The sequence below is a fragment of the Lepidochelys olivacea genome (assembly GCF_965140295.1).
Source record: "Lepidochelys olivacea isolate rLepOli2 genome assembly, chromosome: 6".
In the NCBI taxonomy this organism is placed as follows: domain Eukaryota; kingdom Metazoa; phylum Chordata; order Testudines; family Cheloniidae; genus Lepidochelys; species Lepidochelys olivacea.
Window position 1 is genome coordinate 7,034,549 of NC_140416.1, and position 17,719 is coordinate 7,052,267.

Consider the following 17,719-nt stretch of genomic DNA (forward strand, 5'->3'; position numbering starts at 1 on the left):
ATGTCTGCCCAGGCGCTCCTGATCGACCTCACAGAGGCGACCAGGAGCACCTCAGACATGACGATGACGGCTACCAGTCGTACTGTACCGTCTGCTGCCACAAGGCAAGGGGTTGCTGCTACTGTGTAGCAATGCCGTACCGCGTCTGCCAGCACCCAGGAGACATAGGGTGACGGTTACCTGAGCGGGCTCCATGCTTGCCGTGGTATGGCGTCTGCACAGGTAACTCAGGAAAAAAGGCGCGAAATGATTGTCTGCCCTTGCTTTCACGGGGGGAGGGAGGGAACGGGGGCCTGACGATATGTACCCAGAACCACCCGCGACAATGTTTTAGCCCCATCAGGCATTGGGATCTCAACCCAGAATTCCAATGGGCAGCGGAGACTGCGGGATAGCTACCCACAGTGCAACGCTCCGGAAGTCGACGCTTGCCTCGGTACTGTGGAAGCGCTCCGCCGAGTTAATGCACTTAATGCACTTAGAGCATTTTCTGTGGGGACACACACACTCGAATATATAAAACCGATTTCTAAAAAACCGACTTCTATAAATTCGACCTAATTTCGTAGTGTAGACATACCCTTAGAGACTAACAAATTTATTTGAGCATAAGCTTTCGTGAGCTACAGCATCCGATGAAGTGAGCTGTAGCTCAAGAAAGCTTATGCTCAAATAAATTGGTTAGTCTCTAAGGTGCCAAAAGTACTCCTTTTCTTTTTGCGAATACAGACTAACACGGCTGCTACTCTTAAACATTTCACATTGGCTTTTCCACATGCCAACTGAATGGATCCGCTTCTTTAATATCCAATATAGTTAGACAGACCTTTGTTAAAGATTTGTTATATATTTCTTATTGATCACGTTTCTATTTAAAATAGACAGCATGAGCAGTTCCCGAGTCTTCTTCCAATCACACGGACCAGGCTGTCCCGCCCTGTCCCTCAGACCAATCCACGCTGAGATGGGACGGCAAATCCCACCTCTGGAGTGTCCTGGCTGGAGCTGATGGTTGTGGGGCAGAGGTGGGCAAACTACGGCCCGCAGGCCACATCCGGCCCGTGGGACCATCATGCTCAGCCCCTGAGCTCCCGGTCAGGGCGGCTAGCCCCGGCCCCTCCCCTGCTGTCCCTCCTCCCCCGCAGCTTCAGCACGCCGCCTGCGCTCTGGCCCGCCACTCCTGCCGGGAAGCCCGGGGGCATGGCTGCAAGCTCTTGCTGCTCTGAGGAGCTTGGTAAGGGGGCAGTCAGGGGACAGGGAGCAGGGAGGCGGAGGTTCGTGGGGGGCGGTCAGGGGACTGGGAACAGGGGGGTGGGAGGGGGGGAGTTGGATAGGTGTGGGAGTCCCGGGGGGGCCTGTCAGGGGCCAGGGGTGTGGATAGGGATTGGGGCACTCAGGGCACAGGGAGCAGGGGGTAGTTGGATAGGGGGTAGGGTCCTGGGGGGGCGGTTAGAGACGGGGGGCCCCGGGAGGGAGCGGTCAGGGGACAAGGAGCAGGGGGGCGTCTTGGATGGGTCAGGGGTTCTGAGGGGGGTGGGAAGTGGGAGGGGGAAGATAGGGGACAGAGGGCCAGGCTGTTTGGGGAGGCAAAGCCTTCCCTACCGGGCCCTCCATACAGTTTCCCAACCCTGATGTGGCCCTCAGGCCAAAACGTTTGCCCACCCCTGTTGTGGGGGGGGAGTTCCTGGCTGGAGGTGTGTGTGTGTGTAAGAGAGAGAGACAGAGAGAGAAGGGTAGGTCCTGGCTAGATGGCAGGGCAGGGAGCGTCCTGGCTGGATCCCAGCTAGATGGGGTGGGAGGGTCACACTAATGGAGTAGGCCATGACCAATTGCTCTGAAGGCACAATAAGCTCATGGGCATCTCCATAATCCAGCTGTCAACCCCTTCCCCACAGGGCTCAGCCAAATTCCCTTCCTTGCCCCGACATGGACTCTCCACTGGGCATCACGAAGACAGGACCACAGCCTGGTCTGCATCTGCTGGAGCTCTGGCCGCAGTCGGCGTAGCGGTACCATTGCTCCCCGGTGTGCGTGTGCTGATGCGCTGTCAGGTGGGAGAGCTGAGCGAAGTCCTTGCCGCAGTCGGCGCAGCGGTAGGGCCGCTCCCTGGTGTGCGTCCGCCGATGCTGGGTCAGGGCGGAGGCTCGGGTGAAGCCCTTGCCGCAGTCGGCGCAGCGGAAGGGCCGCTCCCCGCTGTGCGTGCGCCGGTGCTGGGTCAGGGCCGAGGCGTTGCCGAACCTCTTGCTGCAGTCGGCGCAGCTATGGGATTGCTGCCCCATGGCCAGCCTCTGGTGTGGAGCCAGGTCTGGTCTCGGGCTGAGTCCATCCCCACACTCGGCACGAGGATTGACTCCATCCTGTCCATGGCTCCCCCCGTGGGTCGTGGGATCCTGCCTTCCCCCCTCACTCTCCCCACATTCAGGCTGTGTCCTCATTCCTCCCCGGATCCCGTGCCCTGCTGGAGAGAGCAGAGGCAATCCTGGTGTTGGCTCGCGGTTAAATTTGCAGGTTTGTTAAAGTGAGAATAATCTCATTGATAGCTCGATTTTCCCATTGATCTGTGACTTGTCTGTGACTCACTGCACAATAGTGACTCCTGTCCCATGGGGCTGGGCCCGAAGCCCTGCACCAGGTGGTGTAACCTGGCATCCAGGGCCAAAGTGCCCACTCACATTTGCCCCTCTGTCCCACCCAGGACAGATCGAACCTGAGCCCCGCAGGATAGGAGCTGTTGCTGTGCGGTGAGGGCAGGGAACCAGGACAAGCCCTATAGCCAGGAGAGCTTCAGGGACTAACACTGTGGGGTGAGCACGGGGCGGGTTCACTCTCGAGTCTCCCCCCACCCTCTCCACACCAGGCCAGGATTAGGGTCACGGTGCTGGGTGGAGGGTGCTGCTGTGAATGGTCAGCGCCCATTGGATACAAAATGCTATGACAAATCTGCAGCCTGACTTATGGTGGTTCTACCCTTACTTGTTTGTGCAGCACCTAGCACCAGCTCCCACATGAGCCACGCACCTCTTGGGTCTCATTTTATGCTTAAATTGTAGAGTGCCCAGGAAACGGGCAGCAACTGGCACAACGCGGCCCTGATCCAGGACAAGGGCCCGTACATGCTAATGCAGTAGAAACAAGGTCTGGTTTTTCTTTTCAAACTGATTTTGTTTTTATTTTAATCAGAGGATTTTATGTTGTTGGCTCTTCACTTTCTCCCCGTTTTGTAGCATGAGGCCTGCTCCCCCGTTTTGGTACTGTTTTAACTATACCACTTTGAAACCAGTTTAGTTAAAGGGCTACAACCCTCTAATGTGGACACAGTTAGACCGGCATAAAGGTATGTAGAACAACATAGCTTATTCCTGTGGGGGAGTGAGTCCTTTTCAAGGAATTCCTTCTGAAGAAGTCATTCAGCCTCGACCTGATGTTTCTTCCTTGTGCAAAACTAAATTGGAAGTTTGTTTTTTCTTGCAGGGGTGGGGGAGGGGACACATTACTCAGGATTTATGGTGATGTAATCTGAAACCACTTTTGTATTATTTTACAAGCCAATCAATGGATATTGTTAAGTGGGAAGGTGTTCACGGCTCCTGCACAGCGGGCCTGTGATCTACAGACAAGCACAGACCTCATTTAGGCTGACAGGCGAGCTAAGCATTAGCACTAAAGCAATGTTAGTTTGAAGTGACAAAGGGTTTGTGCCATGGAGGGAGCAGGAAGAGAGGGGGATGAGAGAAAGATTGTCCCACTGAGCTCTCTCACGTAGATCCTAGACCTGGGGTCAATGCCACTGTGCCCTTCCCATATTGCTGGGGGTCCTGGTTAAATGGCAGGGGGAAATGGCTCAAAACTCTTGCCCTAGAATAAGTCCTATCTGCAAGGAAGCCTAGAAGAGAGCTTTGTGGACTATGGACCAGCAGGCCTGTCTCACCCCCGGCTCTGTAGAGTCTGATCCCGACACACACAAATGAATGTTATCCTCACAGCCCTCTCCATTACACAGAGGGTGAAACTGGTGCACAGAGAGCGCTGTAGTGAGGCGCTTTAGGAATTGAATCAAGAACTTATGAATCCACATTTTACTTTAATGATTCAATGGAGTGTGTGAACTAACCATCATGATTCTGTGTATTGTTTGTTGTGCTTTTGCAGATGTGGCCTTCAGGGAAACCCTTACACACCAGCAGAACACCTCTGTGTAAACACAGCTCCCCATGTCCTTCCCCCATGAGAACTCTCGCTTTCCCTCAGCGCCCCTCAAATCCCCCCCACAAACTGTCCCATACCACTATCCCACCCCTCATCCCATCTCATCCCCTCCCCATCTCCAATTCATGTCCCTTTCACTGCTTTGAGGCCCCATCCCTCTTAGGTCCCATCCCGGGTCATAGATATCAAGCCCATAGAAGCCCACTGTGCCCATCCAGCCCAGCCTCCTGCCTCACCCAGGCCACAGAATCTCCCCCAGGATTCCTGCCTCTGGCCCGGTAACTCCTAGCTGAGCTAGAGCGGAGCTTTGAGAGAGAGAGACGCCCCATCTCCACTGACAGACTCCCAGGGATGGAGAATCCCTCCCGTCCCTAGGCGAGCTGTTCCAGTGGTGAATTCAAACACTGGCCCCTAATTCCCAGCCTCAATTGGTCTCCCTTCAGCTCCCAGCCAGTGGATCTTGCTCTGCCTTTGCCTTCTACATTAAGGAGCCCTCCACTAGCAGCTGGGGAAATCAGAAGGGATTGGATTATTATGACTCACCTGAGGAGGGGCTCTCAGGCCCCGAGTTTTCCCTGGAGCCCTCGGCATCCCAGATCCAGAGCTCTGCCTCCCCTACCTCGATCCGCTGGATTAAGTCTGGTGTGGAACCTGAATAGCCTGTTTGAGGGGAAAGAATCAGTTTTATTACTAAGGTCTTGTCTACACTACACAGATTTGTTGACAAAACAGTGGAGGTGTACGTACTACAATGCAACATTTGGTGACAAAAACTGTTTTGGTGATCAAATAAAACCACCTCCATGAGAGGCATGGAGCTTTTTGAGGCAAATTTTTAGCGACAAAGTATCAGTGTAGACACTGTGCTTGATTATGTCGCTATAAAGGGCCTCCAGGAGGTGCCCCACAATGCCCCTCCTGCCCGCTCTGGTCAACAGTTTGAACTCCGTTGCCCTGCAGCCAGGTACACAGGCATCCACCCCTCCGTCTTAAAGCCCCGCAAATTTTTGAAATTCCACTTCCTGTTTTGTCGGCATGGAGAGCTGACATCGCATTTTCCCAGTTGATCACAGCAGCTCCACATGGCAAACGCTCTCCAGCTTGGACCCTGCGGAGCTGTTGGATCGGCTCAGTATATAGGGAGAGGAGGCTGTCCAGTCCCCGCTGTGCTCCAGTTGTAGGAAGTTTGATACCAACAGGCACATTTCTCATGGCTTGTGCGAAAAGGGCTATGATAGAGACATGCTGCAGTGCAGAGCGAAGATAAAAGCACTGAGGCAGGAGTACCAGAAGGCAAGGGATGCAAACTGTCACTCTGGTGCTGAACTAAAGACCTGCCACTTCTGTAAGGAGCTGGATGCCATCCTTGGTAGTGACCCCACCTCCACTGCCAAGAGCCCTGTGGACACTTCAGCAGGGCTGGAGTCAGTGGAAAGTGTACCTAACCCAGAGGATGAGATCACGGACGAGGAAGTGGAGATGGCAGTCTCCAGGTGGGGTGGTGAGTGAGGACCTCTTTTCTACTCTGGAGGTGTCTACCCAGTCCCACCAGTCCCTCTCTGGGGAGCAGGAAGCAGAAGAGGAGACCGCTGGTAAGTGACTTTCTTGAGTTGATGCTTCTCGTTTATATGATTTCCAGCTTTCCTTCGCTTTGTGTAGTGTGAAAGTGGGTGAAGGGTTAGAAATCTACAAGACTTACTGTGTTTCTGTGCACTGCACATTCCCCTGTGCAGCTAAGCAGTGTGCCGGAACAGTATGTTGATGCACACTGGGATTTCATGGGAATGTTCCAGAGATATCTCTAGGAAACTTTCCTGAAGGTAATTGCCAATCCTTTGCCAAAGGTTCCTTGGGAGAGCTGCTTTTGTTCCTTCCCCCATTGTAGGAAACCTTCCCGTGCCACTCGGCAATCCCTTGTGCAGGGACCAAAGTGGCACACAGGTGAGCAGCATAGGGAACAGGTCTGAACCCACAAGCACGCAGTAGATGCACCCTTGCATCCTTGCTTACACTCAGGAGTGAGATATCAGCTTCAATGATCCCCGCCGGTGAAAAAGGGTGGGAGAATTTACAACATTGTTCCTAGTCACCTTCACCGTGACCCTTGAATCACCACCATCGCTCTTTTGCCGAGCTGGAACACCCCTCCCACCTCCCCCCCCCACACACACACACTGAGCTGAACTCATCATGCTTAGGGGGTGTTTGTTCACAAAGATGTCTGCCTGCCTAGGGTCAGTGGGAAACTGCTTGGGATGCTACAAGAGGTGTATTTTACTGTAATGATTCAATGGGGTGTGTGAACTAACAAACAATCATGATTCTGTGTATTGTGTCTTGTGCTTCTGCAGATGTGGCCTTCAGGGGAACCCTTACACACCAGCAGAGCGTCTCTCCCAGATAAGAAAGCTGTGACGGGTTTGGGCCCTTTGGGGTGTCACCCCAGGTGCTGGGATGCCAATGAATCAGCCTGTTCTGCCAGCCTGGGTGCCCTTTACCTGGCCTTGCTGGGTTAGGCTCACAAACCTCTTCCAGCCAAGCACACAGGCAGGGCCACACCCAACTGCACAGAGAGACACAGATCCACTCTGGAAAGATTCAGCCTTCAGGGCTTGCCCCAGCACTCTGGGGCCCACTCCCTTTAAGGGGTACAAACTCAAAGGTTTTATGAAATTTTCCCCCTCCCTCAATGTGGAGGGAGTTATGCACAACCTCTTGCCCCCACCCCCACTTAGAAATTACATAAACTGGGTTATATTATAAACAAGAAATAAGTTTAACAACTACAAAAGGTGAATTTTAAGTAAATATAAGAGATGACAGACAGAACAAAGCAGGTTACTGACCAAATAAAGCAAAATACGCAAGCTAAGCTCAATATACTTAAGAAACAGGTTATAAAATGTAAATTCTCACCGTAAATGTTATTTTAGGCAGGTTGCAAAGTTTCTGTGGTTCAGAGTTCCAGTTCTATTCCTTTTCAGACTGTACCCCTGTCTCCCCGCTTGCCTTCCCTTCAGGTGGCTTTAGCAGTCTTCTTGGGCAGACAGACCATGGAGAGGAGTCTTGTTTGCCTTCCTCCCCACCCTTAAATAGCATTTACATAAGGCGGGAATCCTTTGTTTCCCAAATTTGCCCCCTCCCCCACCTTCCAGTGGAAAGTTACAAGAAGTCCCAGGTAATGTTTAGTATCAGGTGACAAGACCACCTGACTCTGTAGTATCACAACATCCATGAGTCAGTGGCAGTATGGAGCGTCCGCAGGAAGGCCAAGCTTTTCACAGGCCATTGTCCTCACTGATGGTCATCAGCCCTGTCTGACTTTTCCATTGTTGTACCTGAACTGTTAGCAGTGGGCATCACCCAAAGTAGCATAGTTGAAATACAGATACATAGTCAATATTCCTAACTTCAGATACAGTAATGATACAATTGAATAATCGCATTCAGTAAATTATAATCTTTCCAAGGATATCTTACAAGACCTATCACAGTTATGTCATATTCATATCAGAAGCATATTTTCATAGAATCATAGAATATCAGGGTTGGAAGGGACCCCAGAAGGTCATCTAGTCCAACCCCCTGCTCAAAGCAGGACCAATTCCCAGTTAAATCATCCCAGCCAGGGCTTTGTCAAGCCTGACCTTAAAAACCTCTAAGGAAGGAGATTCTACCACCTCCCTAGGTAACGCATTCCAGTGTTTCACCACCCTCTTAGTGAAAAAGTTTTTCCTAATATCCAATCTAAACCTCCCCCACTGCAACTTGAGACCATTACTCCTCGTTCTGTCATCTGCTACCATTGAGAACAGTCTAGAGCCATCCTCTTTGGAACCCCCTTTCAGGTAGTTGAAAGCAGCTATCAAATCCCCCCTCATTCTTCTCTTCTGCAGGCTAAACAATCCCAGCTCCCTCAGCCTCTCCTCATAACTCATGTGTTCCAGTCCCCTAATCATTTTTGTTGCCCTTCGCTGGACTCTCTCCAATTTATCCACATCCTTCTTGAAGTGTGGGGCCCAAAACTGGACACAGTACTCCAGATGAGGCCTCACCAATGTCGAATAGAGGGGAACGATCACGTCCCTCGATCTGCTCGCTATGCCCCTACTTATACATCCCAAAATGCCATTGGCCTTCTTGGCAACAAGGGCACACTGCTGACTCATATCCAGCTTCTCGTCCACTGTCACCCCTAGGTCCTTTTCCGCAGAACTGCTGCCTAGCCATTCGGTCCCTAGTCTGTAGCTGTGCATTGGGTTCTTCCGTCCTAAGTGCAGGACCCTGCACTTATCCTTATTAAAGAATATGGAGTGAAACGTCACAAAAGTGACCAAGGCGGAGCAAAGAGGATATGTTCCAGGAGATGCTACAGTTCTCTGACACAGAAAAAAGGGAATGCAGGAAGTAGATAGAAATGGAAAGGCGGGACAGAAAAGAATATCAGGAGATTGTTCAAAAGGCCACTGAGTGGATGATAAAAGTAATGAAGAGGCAACCAGAGATGTTGAAGTCCCTAATCATGCTCCATTCTGAACAGATGGATGCTCGACTCCCACTGCAGCCACTTCGGAACTGTTTTCCTTGCCCTCCCCAAACTCCTCCCACACATTCCTTTCAACTTTCTGGGACTTCTCGGTTTCTTCTTCACTCCATTCCTTTGGACAGCTTCCAAAATGATACTGGATTTATGCACACCTATGACAATCTGCCCTTCACTGTACCTCCCTTCCCACCAAGCCTTCGTTTTAATAAAAACGAAATCTCTGAAAGATCACTAATCTTTATTTGTGTACTACAGATTGTGATAGCGGCTAGCAGTAAAACATATACAGGCAGTTTAGTCATTTTCTTACTGAAAACCTAGTCTACGAACCATCGCAAGTGTTTCGTAACGAACCTTGATTTAATGAAGCAGGGCAGATCGCTACATAGAAATATACATCGCTGGTTCTCATGCTCAAAATGTTGCCTCAAAGCCTCCCTGATTCGAACTGCGTCCTCTCAAACTGTGCCTCTCTAATAGCCCTGGCATCAGGCTGCTCAAAATCAGCAGCCAGGCGATCTGCCTCTGTGCCCCACCCCTGAGCAAACCTTTCACTCTTAGCTTCACAACTATTATGCAATGTACAGCGGGTGGCTATGACCATGGGAATATTATATATTAATATTCCTTTAATCTGCCAAACGCACACTCCACGATCTGCCTGCACCTACTCAGCCTATTGTTGAACCACTTCTTGCTGCTGTCCAGGTTTCCTGTGTAAGGCTTCATGAGCCATGGAAGTAACGGGTAGACTGGGTCTCCCAGGATCACTATGGGCATTTCAACATCCCCCACTGGACTCTTCTGGTCTGGAAAAAAAGTCTCTGCTTGCAGCTTTCTGTACAGGCCAGTGTTCCTGAAGATGCATGTGTCATGCACCTTCCTGAACCACCCCACACTAATGTCAGTGAAACGCCCACAACACCATGGAGAATTAGCCCTTTCTATTGACATATTCTGTGGCAATGTGGTCCAGTGCCAAAATTGGGCTACACATGCCATCTGTCACCCCTCCGCAGTTAGGGAAACCCATTTCCGCAAAGCCATCCACTATTTCACGCAGATTGCCAAGAGACATGGTCCTTCGTAGCAGGATGTGATTAATGGCCCTGCACACTTGTGCTAACGCAGCCCCAGGGGTCAACTTCCCCACTCTGAACTGATTCGTGACCAACTGGTAGCAGTCAGGAGTCGCCAGCTTCCTAAATGCAATCGCCACGTCCTTCTCCACCAAGAGGGCAGCTCTCATTTTGATGTCCATGCGACGCGGGGCTGAGGTGAGTTCCACACAAAGTCCCAGGAAGGTGGCTTTCCGCATCCAAAAGTTCTGCGGCCACTGCTCATCATCCCAGACCTGCATAACGATGTGATTGCACAACCCAGTGCTTGTTTCCCTAGCCCAAAAGTGATGGTCCACCATGTGCAGCTGCTCCATGAATGCCAGAAGTAATCTGGTGTTGTTTCTATCCACGGCCCACAGCAGGTCAGGCAGCTCTGACTCATGTTCAGATAGGAACCTCATGTTTAAGTGCACTGCAAATCTGCGATGTGTTAATGACAGAACAGCGTGGGATCCATCCTTTCACACACAGATGGTGGGCGCACAGCAAACAAGGGCCGTTGTAAAATGCAGTGAAAGGCACTCGGAAGAGCACAGAATGCTGGGACGGAAAACAATGCATCATGGGATGTTGAGTCCACACCCATGATGCACTGCGATCCACTCCGCCAGCCCACAAGGTGGCGAGTAGCACCGTGGGATAGCTACCCACAATGCACTGCTCTTACCGTGAATGCCAGAGCACCAAGTGTGGATGCATTCTGCCGACAGAGGGAGCACAGCGTGAACACGCAATAGTGATGTTATTACAGCATTTTTTGGTCGTCGACATAACTTCTGTCACCATAGTACTGTAGTGTAGACACGGGCTAAGCTTTTGGGGGCAGAGAGCTACATTTATAATATGCCTGTGCAGCACCCGGTACAACAGGGACCTGATCTCTGGCATTGCGTGCGCAGCAAGTGGCACAATGGGGCCCTAATCTCGGTCAATGCTTTAGAGGAAAGTGAGAAAGATCCCAAGCAGGACAATAACGGAATAAACCTTCCTTAGGAGAGATTTCATCCCTTACCCCTCCAGGTGAGTTTAGGTCATACTCTGAAGCAGCAAGGTCTATAATCCTTCTGAATTTGCAAGAGATAAAGATTTTAAAAATAAGCATTAGGATAACTCTAAATGTTCCAGAGAAAAATTCCATCTTTGTCTCAGTGCTATCTAGCACCAGTGTGTTCCGCAGGACAACTGTGTGACACAGATTTCCTTTTACCCATTGAAATATCATTGAACATCCCTTTGTCCTCAGATTAGGAGACAGGGTGAACAGAAAGTCCCCCCCTACCTTCTCTCTCCTGGCCATCATTTCACGTACCCAATTGTCTCCTGAAAAAATTTTCAGGAAGGAAGTGTTTGCTTCTTTGCCGTCTTATTGCTGTTTTCAACAGCTCTTTGCAGCATGTCATTAAGAGACCGGCCATAATGTGTTATGCCGGTATCATTAGGTAACACTACCACATAGACCTGCACGGTTTTTTGCTTAGGGTGCGAGCACTGTTCAGCTGCACGGTTGTTAAATTTATGATGTATCCTCTTTTCCAGAGGAGTGGGTTGGGGGGAGTGGGAGGCTGTGCAAGCAGCAGGAGTTTTTTTGCAGGGTCTGAAGCCTTTTTCTGCAGCCATATTACGAGAGCAGCAGCCAGGAGCCCAAAAAGCAGAAAGTCACCTTCTCACATTCCATCTAAATTACATTAAAACAATGTAATACCCGGCTGTTAAAAAGGAGACCTTATCCTAATAGCACCCACCATCATCAGATACAGAAACAGATCTTCAGATGGTTAAAGAAAACTTTGATAGCATTCTGTCTGGTAAGGAATCACTTATCAACAGTTGTGGGTGTGAAATTGCTACTTTGTTTTACCTTTACAGTCCCTACCTCTCTATTGTTTATCTGTATGGTTTCTGTCTGGTTCTTTGATTGTTTCTGTCTGTTGCATAATTAATTTTATATTTAAATCAACTAAGGTGATAGGGTATGACTGGGTAAAGAATGGTTTCACAATATTTTAAGATTAGTCAAAGAATTATTTTGCAGTACTTTAAAATGATTGGTAAAAGGTACAGCTAAGCAGGACTCAGGTTTCAGTATATAAACTGGGGTCCAAAAGGAAGTTCTTTGGAACCAGCTCCAGAACACAGCCCAAAGCCTGTGTCCAGAACACAGCTGCCAGACCTCAACACCCCCAGAAGCTGGAGTCCCTGGCCAACCTGATCCTGAGTGGCCAGCAGGAAAAGTTCGTCTGCCTTATTGGGAGTGGTGAGCATTGTATGCTTAGCGTGAGCATTCCATTTTGGTGACTGTTAATAAACAGAGGTTAAGGATATAAGGCATAAGGTTCTTTCACTAGTAAAAATCACCCACAAATGCGCAGAGTGTAAAGTTACACCCTGAGCCCTAGGAACTGGGTAAGGGCAGGTGCCCTAGTGTGGGTAACATTTTCTCCATGCCTTGAGCAGAGCTGCTGCCATCAGTGGCTGGGCTGGGATTCCTGGAAGAGGTTGTTGCTCACGGGCTGTTTGCTACCACTGCTGTGCCAGGACTGAGGGACATAATATGCAAGTAAACAAATTACACTAAAATTAACCCCAGGCTCTATGGACATGAGCTCTCCTCCAACAGGAAGCGGACCTGAAAGGTGCTGACTACGGCTGTTGATTAAATTGCAGTTAACTCACACAATTAACTCCAAAAAATTATTTGCAATTAATTGCAGTTTTAATTGCACTGTTAAAACAACAGAAACCCAATTGACATTTATTCAATATTTTTGGATGTTTTTCTACATTTTAAAATATATTGACTTCAATTACAGCACAGAATACAAAATGTACAGTGTTCACTTTATATTATTTTTATTACAAATATATTATTTCTTTTATCTGTCATTTTTACAATGCAGATGTTTCAATTCACCTCATACAAGTACTGTAGTGCAATCTCTGTTGTGAAAGTGAAAATTTTCAGGTGTAGATATTTGTTACATAACTGCACTCAAAAACAAAATAATGTTAGAGCGTAAAAGTCCAATCAGTCCTACTTCTTGTTCAGCCAACTGCTAAGACAAACAAGTTTGTTTACATTTACGGGAGATAATGCTGCCCGCTTCTTATTTACAATGTCACCTGAAAGTGAGAACAGACGTTCATATGGCACTTTTGTAGCCGGCATTGTAAGGTATTTATGTGCCAGATATGCTAAACATTCGTATGCCTCTTCATGGTTCGGCCACCATTCCAGATGACATGCTTCCATGCTGATGATGCTCATTAAAAAAAAAAAAAGCATTAATTAAATTTGTGACTGAACTCCTGTGGGGGAGGAGAGAATTGTATGTCTTCTATATTGTTTTACATACATTCTGCCATATATTTCATGTTTATAGCAGTCTCGGATGATGACCCAGCATGTTGTTCGTTTTAAGAACACTTTCACTGCAGATTTGTTAAAACACAAAAAAAGGGCTCAATGTGAGATTTCTAAAGGTAGCTACAGCACTCGACCCAAGGTTTAAGAATCTGAAATGCCTCCCAAAATCTGAGAGGGACAGGGTGTGGAGCATGCTTTCAGAAGTCTTAAAAGAGCAACATGTTATCCGGAAGCTACAGAACCCGAACCACCAAAAAAGAAAATCAACCTTCTGCTGAGATATCTGACTCAGATGATGAAAACGAAAATGTGTCGGTCTGCACTGCTCTGGATCATTGTCAAGCAGAACCCATCATCAGCATGGACGCATGTCCTCTGGAATGGTGGTTGAAGCATGAAAGGACATATGAATCTTTAGCGCATCTGGAATGTAAATACCTTGCGACACCGGCTACAACAGTGCCATGCAAATGCCTGTTCTCACTTTCAGGTGATATTGTAAACAAGAAGCAGGCAGCATTATCTCCTGCAAATGTAAACAAACTTGTTTGTCTGAGCGATTGGCTGAACAAGAAGTAGGACTGAGTGGACTTGTAGGCTCTAAAGTTTTACACTGTTTTATTCTTGAATGCAGTTTTTTTGTACATAATTCTACATTTGTAAGTTCAACTTTTATGATAAAGAGATTGCACTACAATACTTGTAGGAGGTGAATTGCAAAATACTATTTCTTTTGTTTTTTTACACTGCAAATATTTGTAATAAAAATATAAAGTAAACACTGTACATTTTGTATTCTGTGTTGTAACTGAAATCAATATATTTGAAAATGTAGAAAACATCCAAAAGTATTTATATGGTATTCTATTATTAACAGTGCGATTAATCACGATTAATTTTTTAATTGCTTGATAGCCCTAGTACTGACATTTGCCACCAGTTGGCCACTCAGTGGCACATGGCAGCCGAGGCTTCAAGGGAACCCAGACATTTCACAGCTGCGAATAAAAGAGGGGAAATTGGTCCTTACCCAGGGAAACAAGGGCCCAGTAATTCCTCAGCATCTGGTCCTGATACAGCTGCTTCTCTGGCTGGGACAAGAGCTCCCACTCCTCCCGGGTGAAATACAGAGCCACATCCTCAAACGCCACCTGGAGCTGCTGGCACAAGCGTTACACATTCAGCACCTTCCGCTCCAGCCCCTCAGCCCGGAGTCTCAGCAGGGGATGCGGTTTCTAGGGGAGCGACTCCCAGGGAACCCCCAGCCCAGCAGCTGTGACCCAGGGAGACTCCCCGCCCCGCTCAGCTCCCCAGGGACTCGGGGCCCTGCTGAGGGGACAGGAGTTGCCTTTGGCTTCACATGGGCAGGGGTGAAAGTAAATCTAGGAACTTACCAGTATGGGGCTGGGCTGGGGCCGGCTCTGGCCCCCAGAAGGGGCGGGGCCCCAGGAGGAAGGGACGGAGCTCGGGGGGTCAGAGTCAGCCCCGGCCCACCCCGTACCAGCAAGTGCCTCCTTCCCCCTCCCCGGGGTAGCAGCGGCAGCTGGGGCTCTGGCAGTGGTTTAAAAGGCCCTGGGCAGTAGTGGTGGCCGGAGCCCTGGGCCCTTTAAATTGTCCCCAGAGCCTGCCGGAGCCCTGGGGAAGTGGCTCGGCCGCGGCTACCACCCTGGGCCCTTTAAATCACCGCCCCAGCCCTGCCGCCGCTACCCCAGGGCTCCGGCAGGCTCCGGGGACAATTTAAAGGGCCCAGGGCTCCGGCAGCAGGGGTCTGGTAGCAATTTAAAGGGCTGGGGGCTCCAGCCACTGTAGGCCCTTTAAATTGCACCTGGGGAAGCCGATCCACCCTGGTACGGCGCACCGGCTCTTCCCGGTACACCGTACCAGGGTGTGCCAGCTTACTTTCATCTCTGCCCAGGGGGTTCTGAGTCAGGGCCCTGGGAAGGGCCTGAATCCCAGGGCAAGAAACAGGAGTCCCCGCCTCTGCCACAGGCCTGTGCTCAGCCCCACTCCCGCCCCTGGCTCGGGCACCTCAGGGCTCCTTTGCCAGGCCAGGGCCCTAAGGGTAAAGGGACGGCGCTCATCTCCACATGTCCGCCTGGCCAGGGCCCTCCCCTCCCTAGTCCCAGGGACGGTCCTGGCTTTCTGTGGGAGGGTCCTGGGGCCCCAAAGCCTCTCCCCGGCTCCAGCTGCTGCAGCCCTGGGCCCCCCGGGCTGCGCTAGTGCAAAGCAGGACCCTAGGCCTTGCCTGGCCGCGCTGAGCTGCTCCTGACCCTGGGGCAGTGCTTGGCCCGGGTCAGCACCACCCCCCGGGGAGCTGCTGCAGCCCCCAGCCCCGGGGTCACTAGCGCGGGAGGGACCCGGGTCCCGGCCCCCCTTGGGACCAGCCAGTGCCCGGCCGGGGAGTCCCCGCCCCGCGTCCTGCCTGCGCCGGCCCCGCTGCAGCCATCGCCATGGTCTGGGGCTATTGGGGTCTGGGGCAAGGCGAGGTCCTTAGTAGCAGGGAAGGGACAGACAGGGCGTGTCTGGAGAGAGGAGAAAAGGGGCCAAGTCAGTGCCCAGGGAATCCCCCGAGGAGAGCGGGACCCCGTTATTCTGGGCCAGGTGTGACATTCTCAGTAACATCCCAGGGAGGGGGCTGGGATTACACCCCCCCCCCGGTCACTGCCCTACTACGGGCGCGGGAATGAAGCCCCAGGTTAGCTCAGTTGCAGACCCCTCTCCCCCTTCGTTGGCACCGGCTGGTGGGGGGTCACCAGCCCCCTTCGGCTCCGAACCCCCCCCCCCCCCCCCAGCGGCCGCTTTCCCCGGGCAGCGATTTCCTGCCTCCGCGGCTGTTTCTCCCCCTCCCCTGCGCCCCGCTCACCGACCGACTGCTGGGCTGCAGCGGGGACCCGCCCTGCGCACGGGCCGGGCTGGGGACCCAGGTGTCCGGCCTGGCACGGGAAGGCTCCTTGGCCCTGCCTGCTCCAGGGCGGATTTAGCGCCCCAGCCAGTAACCCGCCCCGCCCCGCGCTGACCTGTGTGGGCCGGAGCCTGTCCCCGCTGGGCGGGGGGCAGGAGCCGCCCGGCCCCCTTCTCCAAGGGGCTCCCTGGGGCTGGAAACGGGGCCGCGCGGGGCTGTAGCGGGCCCGGGAGTCCGGGCGCAGGGACACGTGGGTCAGGTACAATCCCCGCCCCGGGCTAGCGCGGAAGCGAGCGGAGGCTGGAGGGGGCCCGCGCCGCCAGCTCCGGCGACGGGCAGCCTCCGTCTCCCACTTGCGTGCGTGGACAGGGCCTGGACCAAAACAATCCGCAGTGGAATTACAGCCGTACACATGGCTTCGTTATGCAAAGGTCGGTTCCATTCCGAATGTCCTTGCCTGGAGACACCCCCAGGTTCACCCCCAGGACCATTGCACACGAAACCCCCCCCCCTACAATCTTCAGCCAGCGATTCTAATGTAGGGTGACCCTATTTCCCTCTGCTGAAAATGCAGCGACCCCCGGCAGCCCTGGCGGCAGCGCTATCCGAGAAGAAGCTCACCCACACTGAGCTGGTAGATAGGGTGAGAAAGGTCCATGAGAAATCACGCTTTTCCCATCAGAAAAAGCTCACCCTCAGTGAGGTGCGGTGCAGCAGTCACCCGTAGTGTGGTGATGTACAATGAGAAGGGCGGGCGTTGGGGCAGTTTAATACCCAGGGTCCTGTATATCCTAAAAACAGCATTTATCCTCTTGCAGAGTGATCATTACTTTGGGGTCTTGGATGTGAAGAATGTGTGGGGTAAGATATTTCTGTGACCTTTGCTGCATGACCTGTAACCCTAACAATAGCCAGGTTTGCCACCAGAGCTGCAGACTCTGTCTGAGCACACAGTGAGTTACCCGCCCAAACCTCTGTTACTCAGACATGCTAGGGGCACCCCCCTTACCAGTTCCTAGGGTTCAGGCATAACTTTATATGCTGCGGGTTTGCAGGATCTTTTACCAGTGAAAGAGCCTTACACAGCAATATCCTTATCCTCTTTATTAACAATCAACAAAACCAGAATGCTCACGCTAAGCATACAATACTCATCACTCCCAATAAAGCAGACAAATTTTTCCTGCTGGCCTCTCAGGATTCGGTTACTTGGGGACTCCAGGTTCTGCATGGTATTATTGGCAGGGTGTGGAGGTCTGGCAGCTCTGATCTTGGAGCTGTGTCCTGGAGCAGATTCCAAATAATTACCTTTTGGACACCAGTTTATACAGTGAAACTTGAGTCCTGCTTCGCTGTACCTTAACCAATCATTTTACGAACCACTCCTAACATTGTGGAACAAGATTCTCTAACCAGTCATACCCCTCCACCTTCATTGATTTACACCTAGCAAAATTAATTATGTAATAGACAGAAACAGTCCAAGAACCAGATAGATCATACAATAGAGAGTGGGGACCATAAAGATCAAACAAAGAATGAGGATTTCACAACCACAACTATTGATAAGTGATTTCTTG

The 17,719-nt window shown here is 51.1% G+C and overlaps 1 protein-coding gene across 1 annotated transcript; it reads right to left on the reverse strand.

Annotated features, from left to right (window-relative positions):
- Positions 1 to 312: 312 nt before the first annotated feature.
- On the reverse strand, positions 313 to 16,560 carry LOC311522487 (uncharacterized protein). The gene is made up of 4 exons (XM_084631884.1): positions 16,255 to 16,560; positions 14,268 to 14,394; positions 4,750 to 4,866; positions 313 to 2,455 (listed from the first exon to the last, which is right to left on the reverse strand). Exons 2-4 carry the CDS (start codon positions 14,299 to 14,301, stop codon positions 1,899 to 1,901), a joined length of 708 nt encoding a protein of 235 aa, XP_084488010.1. The 5' UTR covers positions 14,302 to 14,394; positions 16,255 to 16,560; the 3' UTR covers positions 313 to 1,898.
- Positions 16,561 to 17,719: the final 1,159 nt, after the last annotated feature.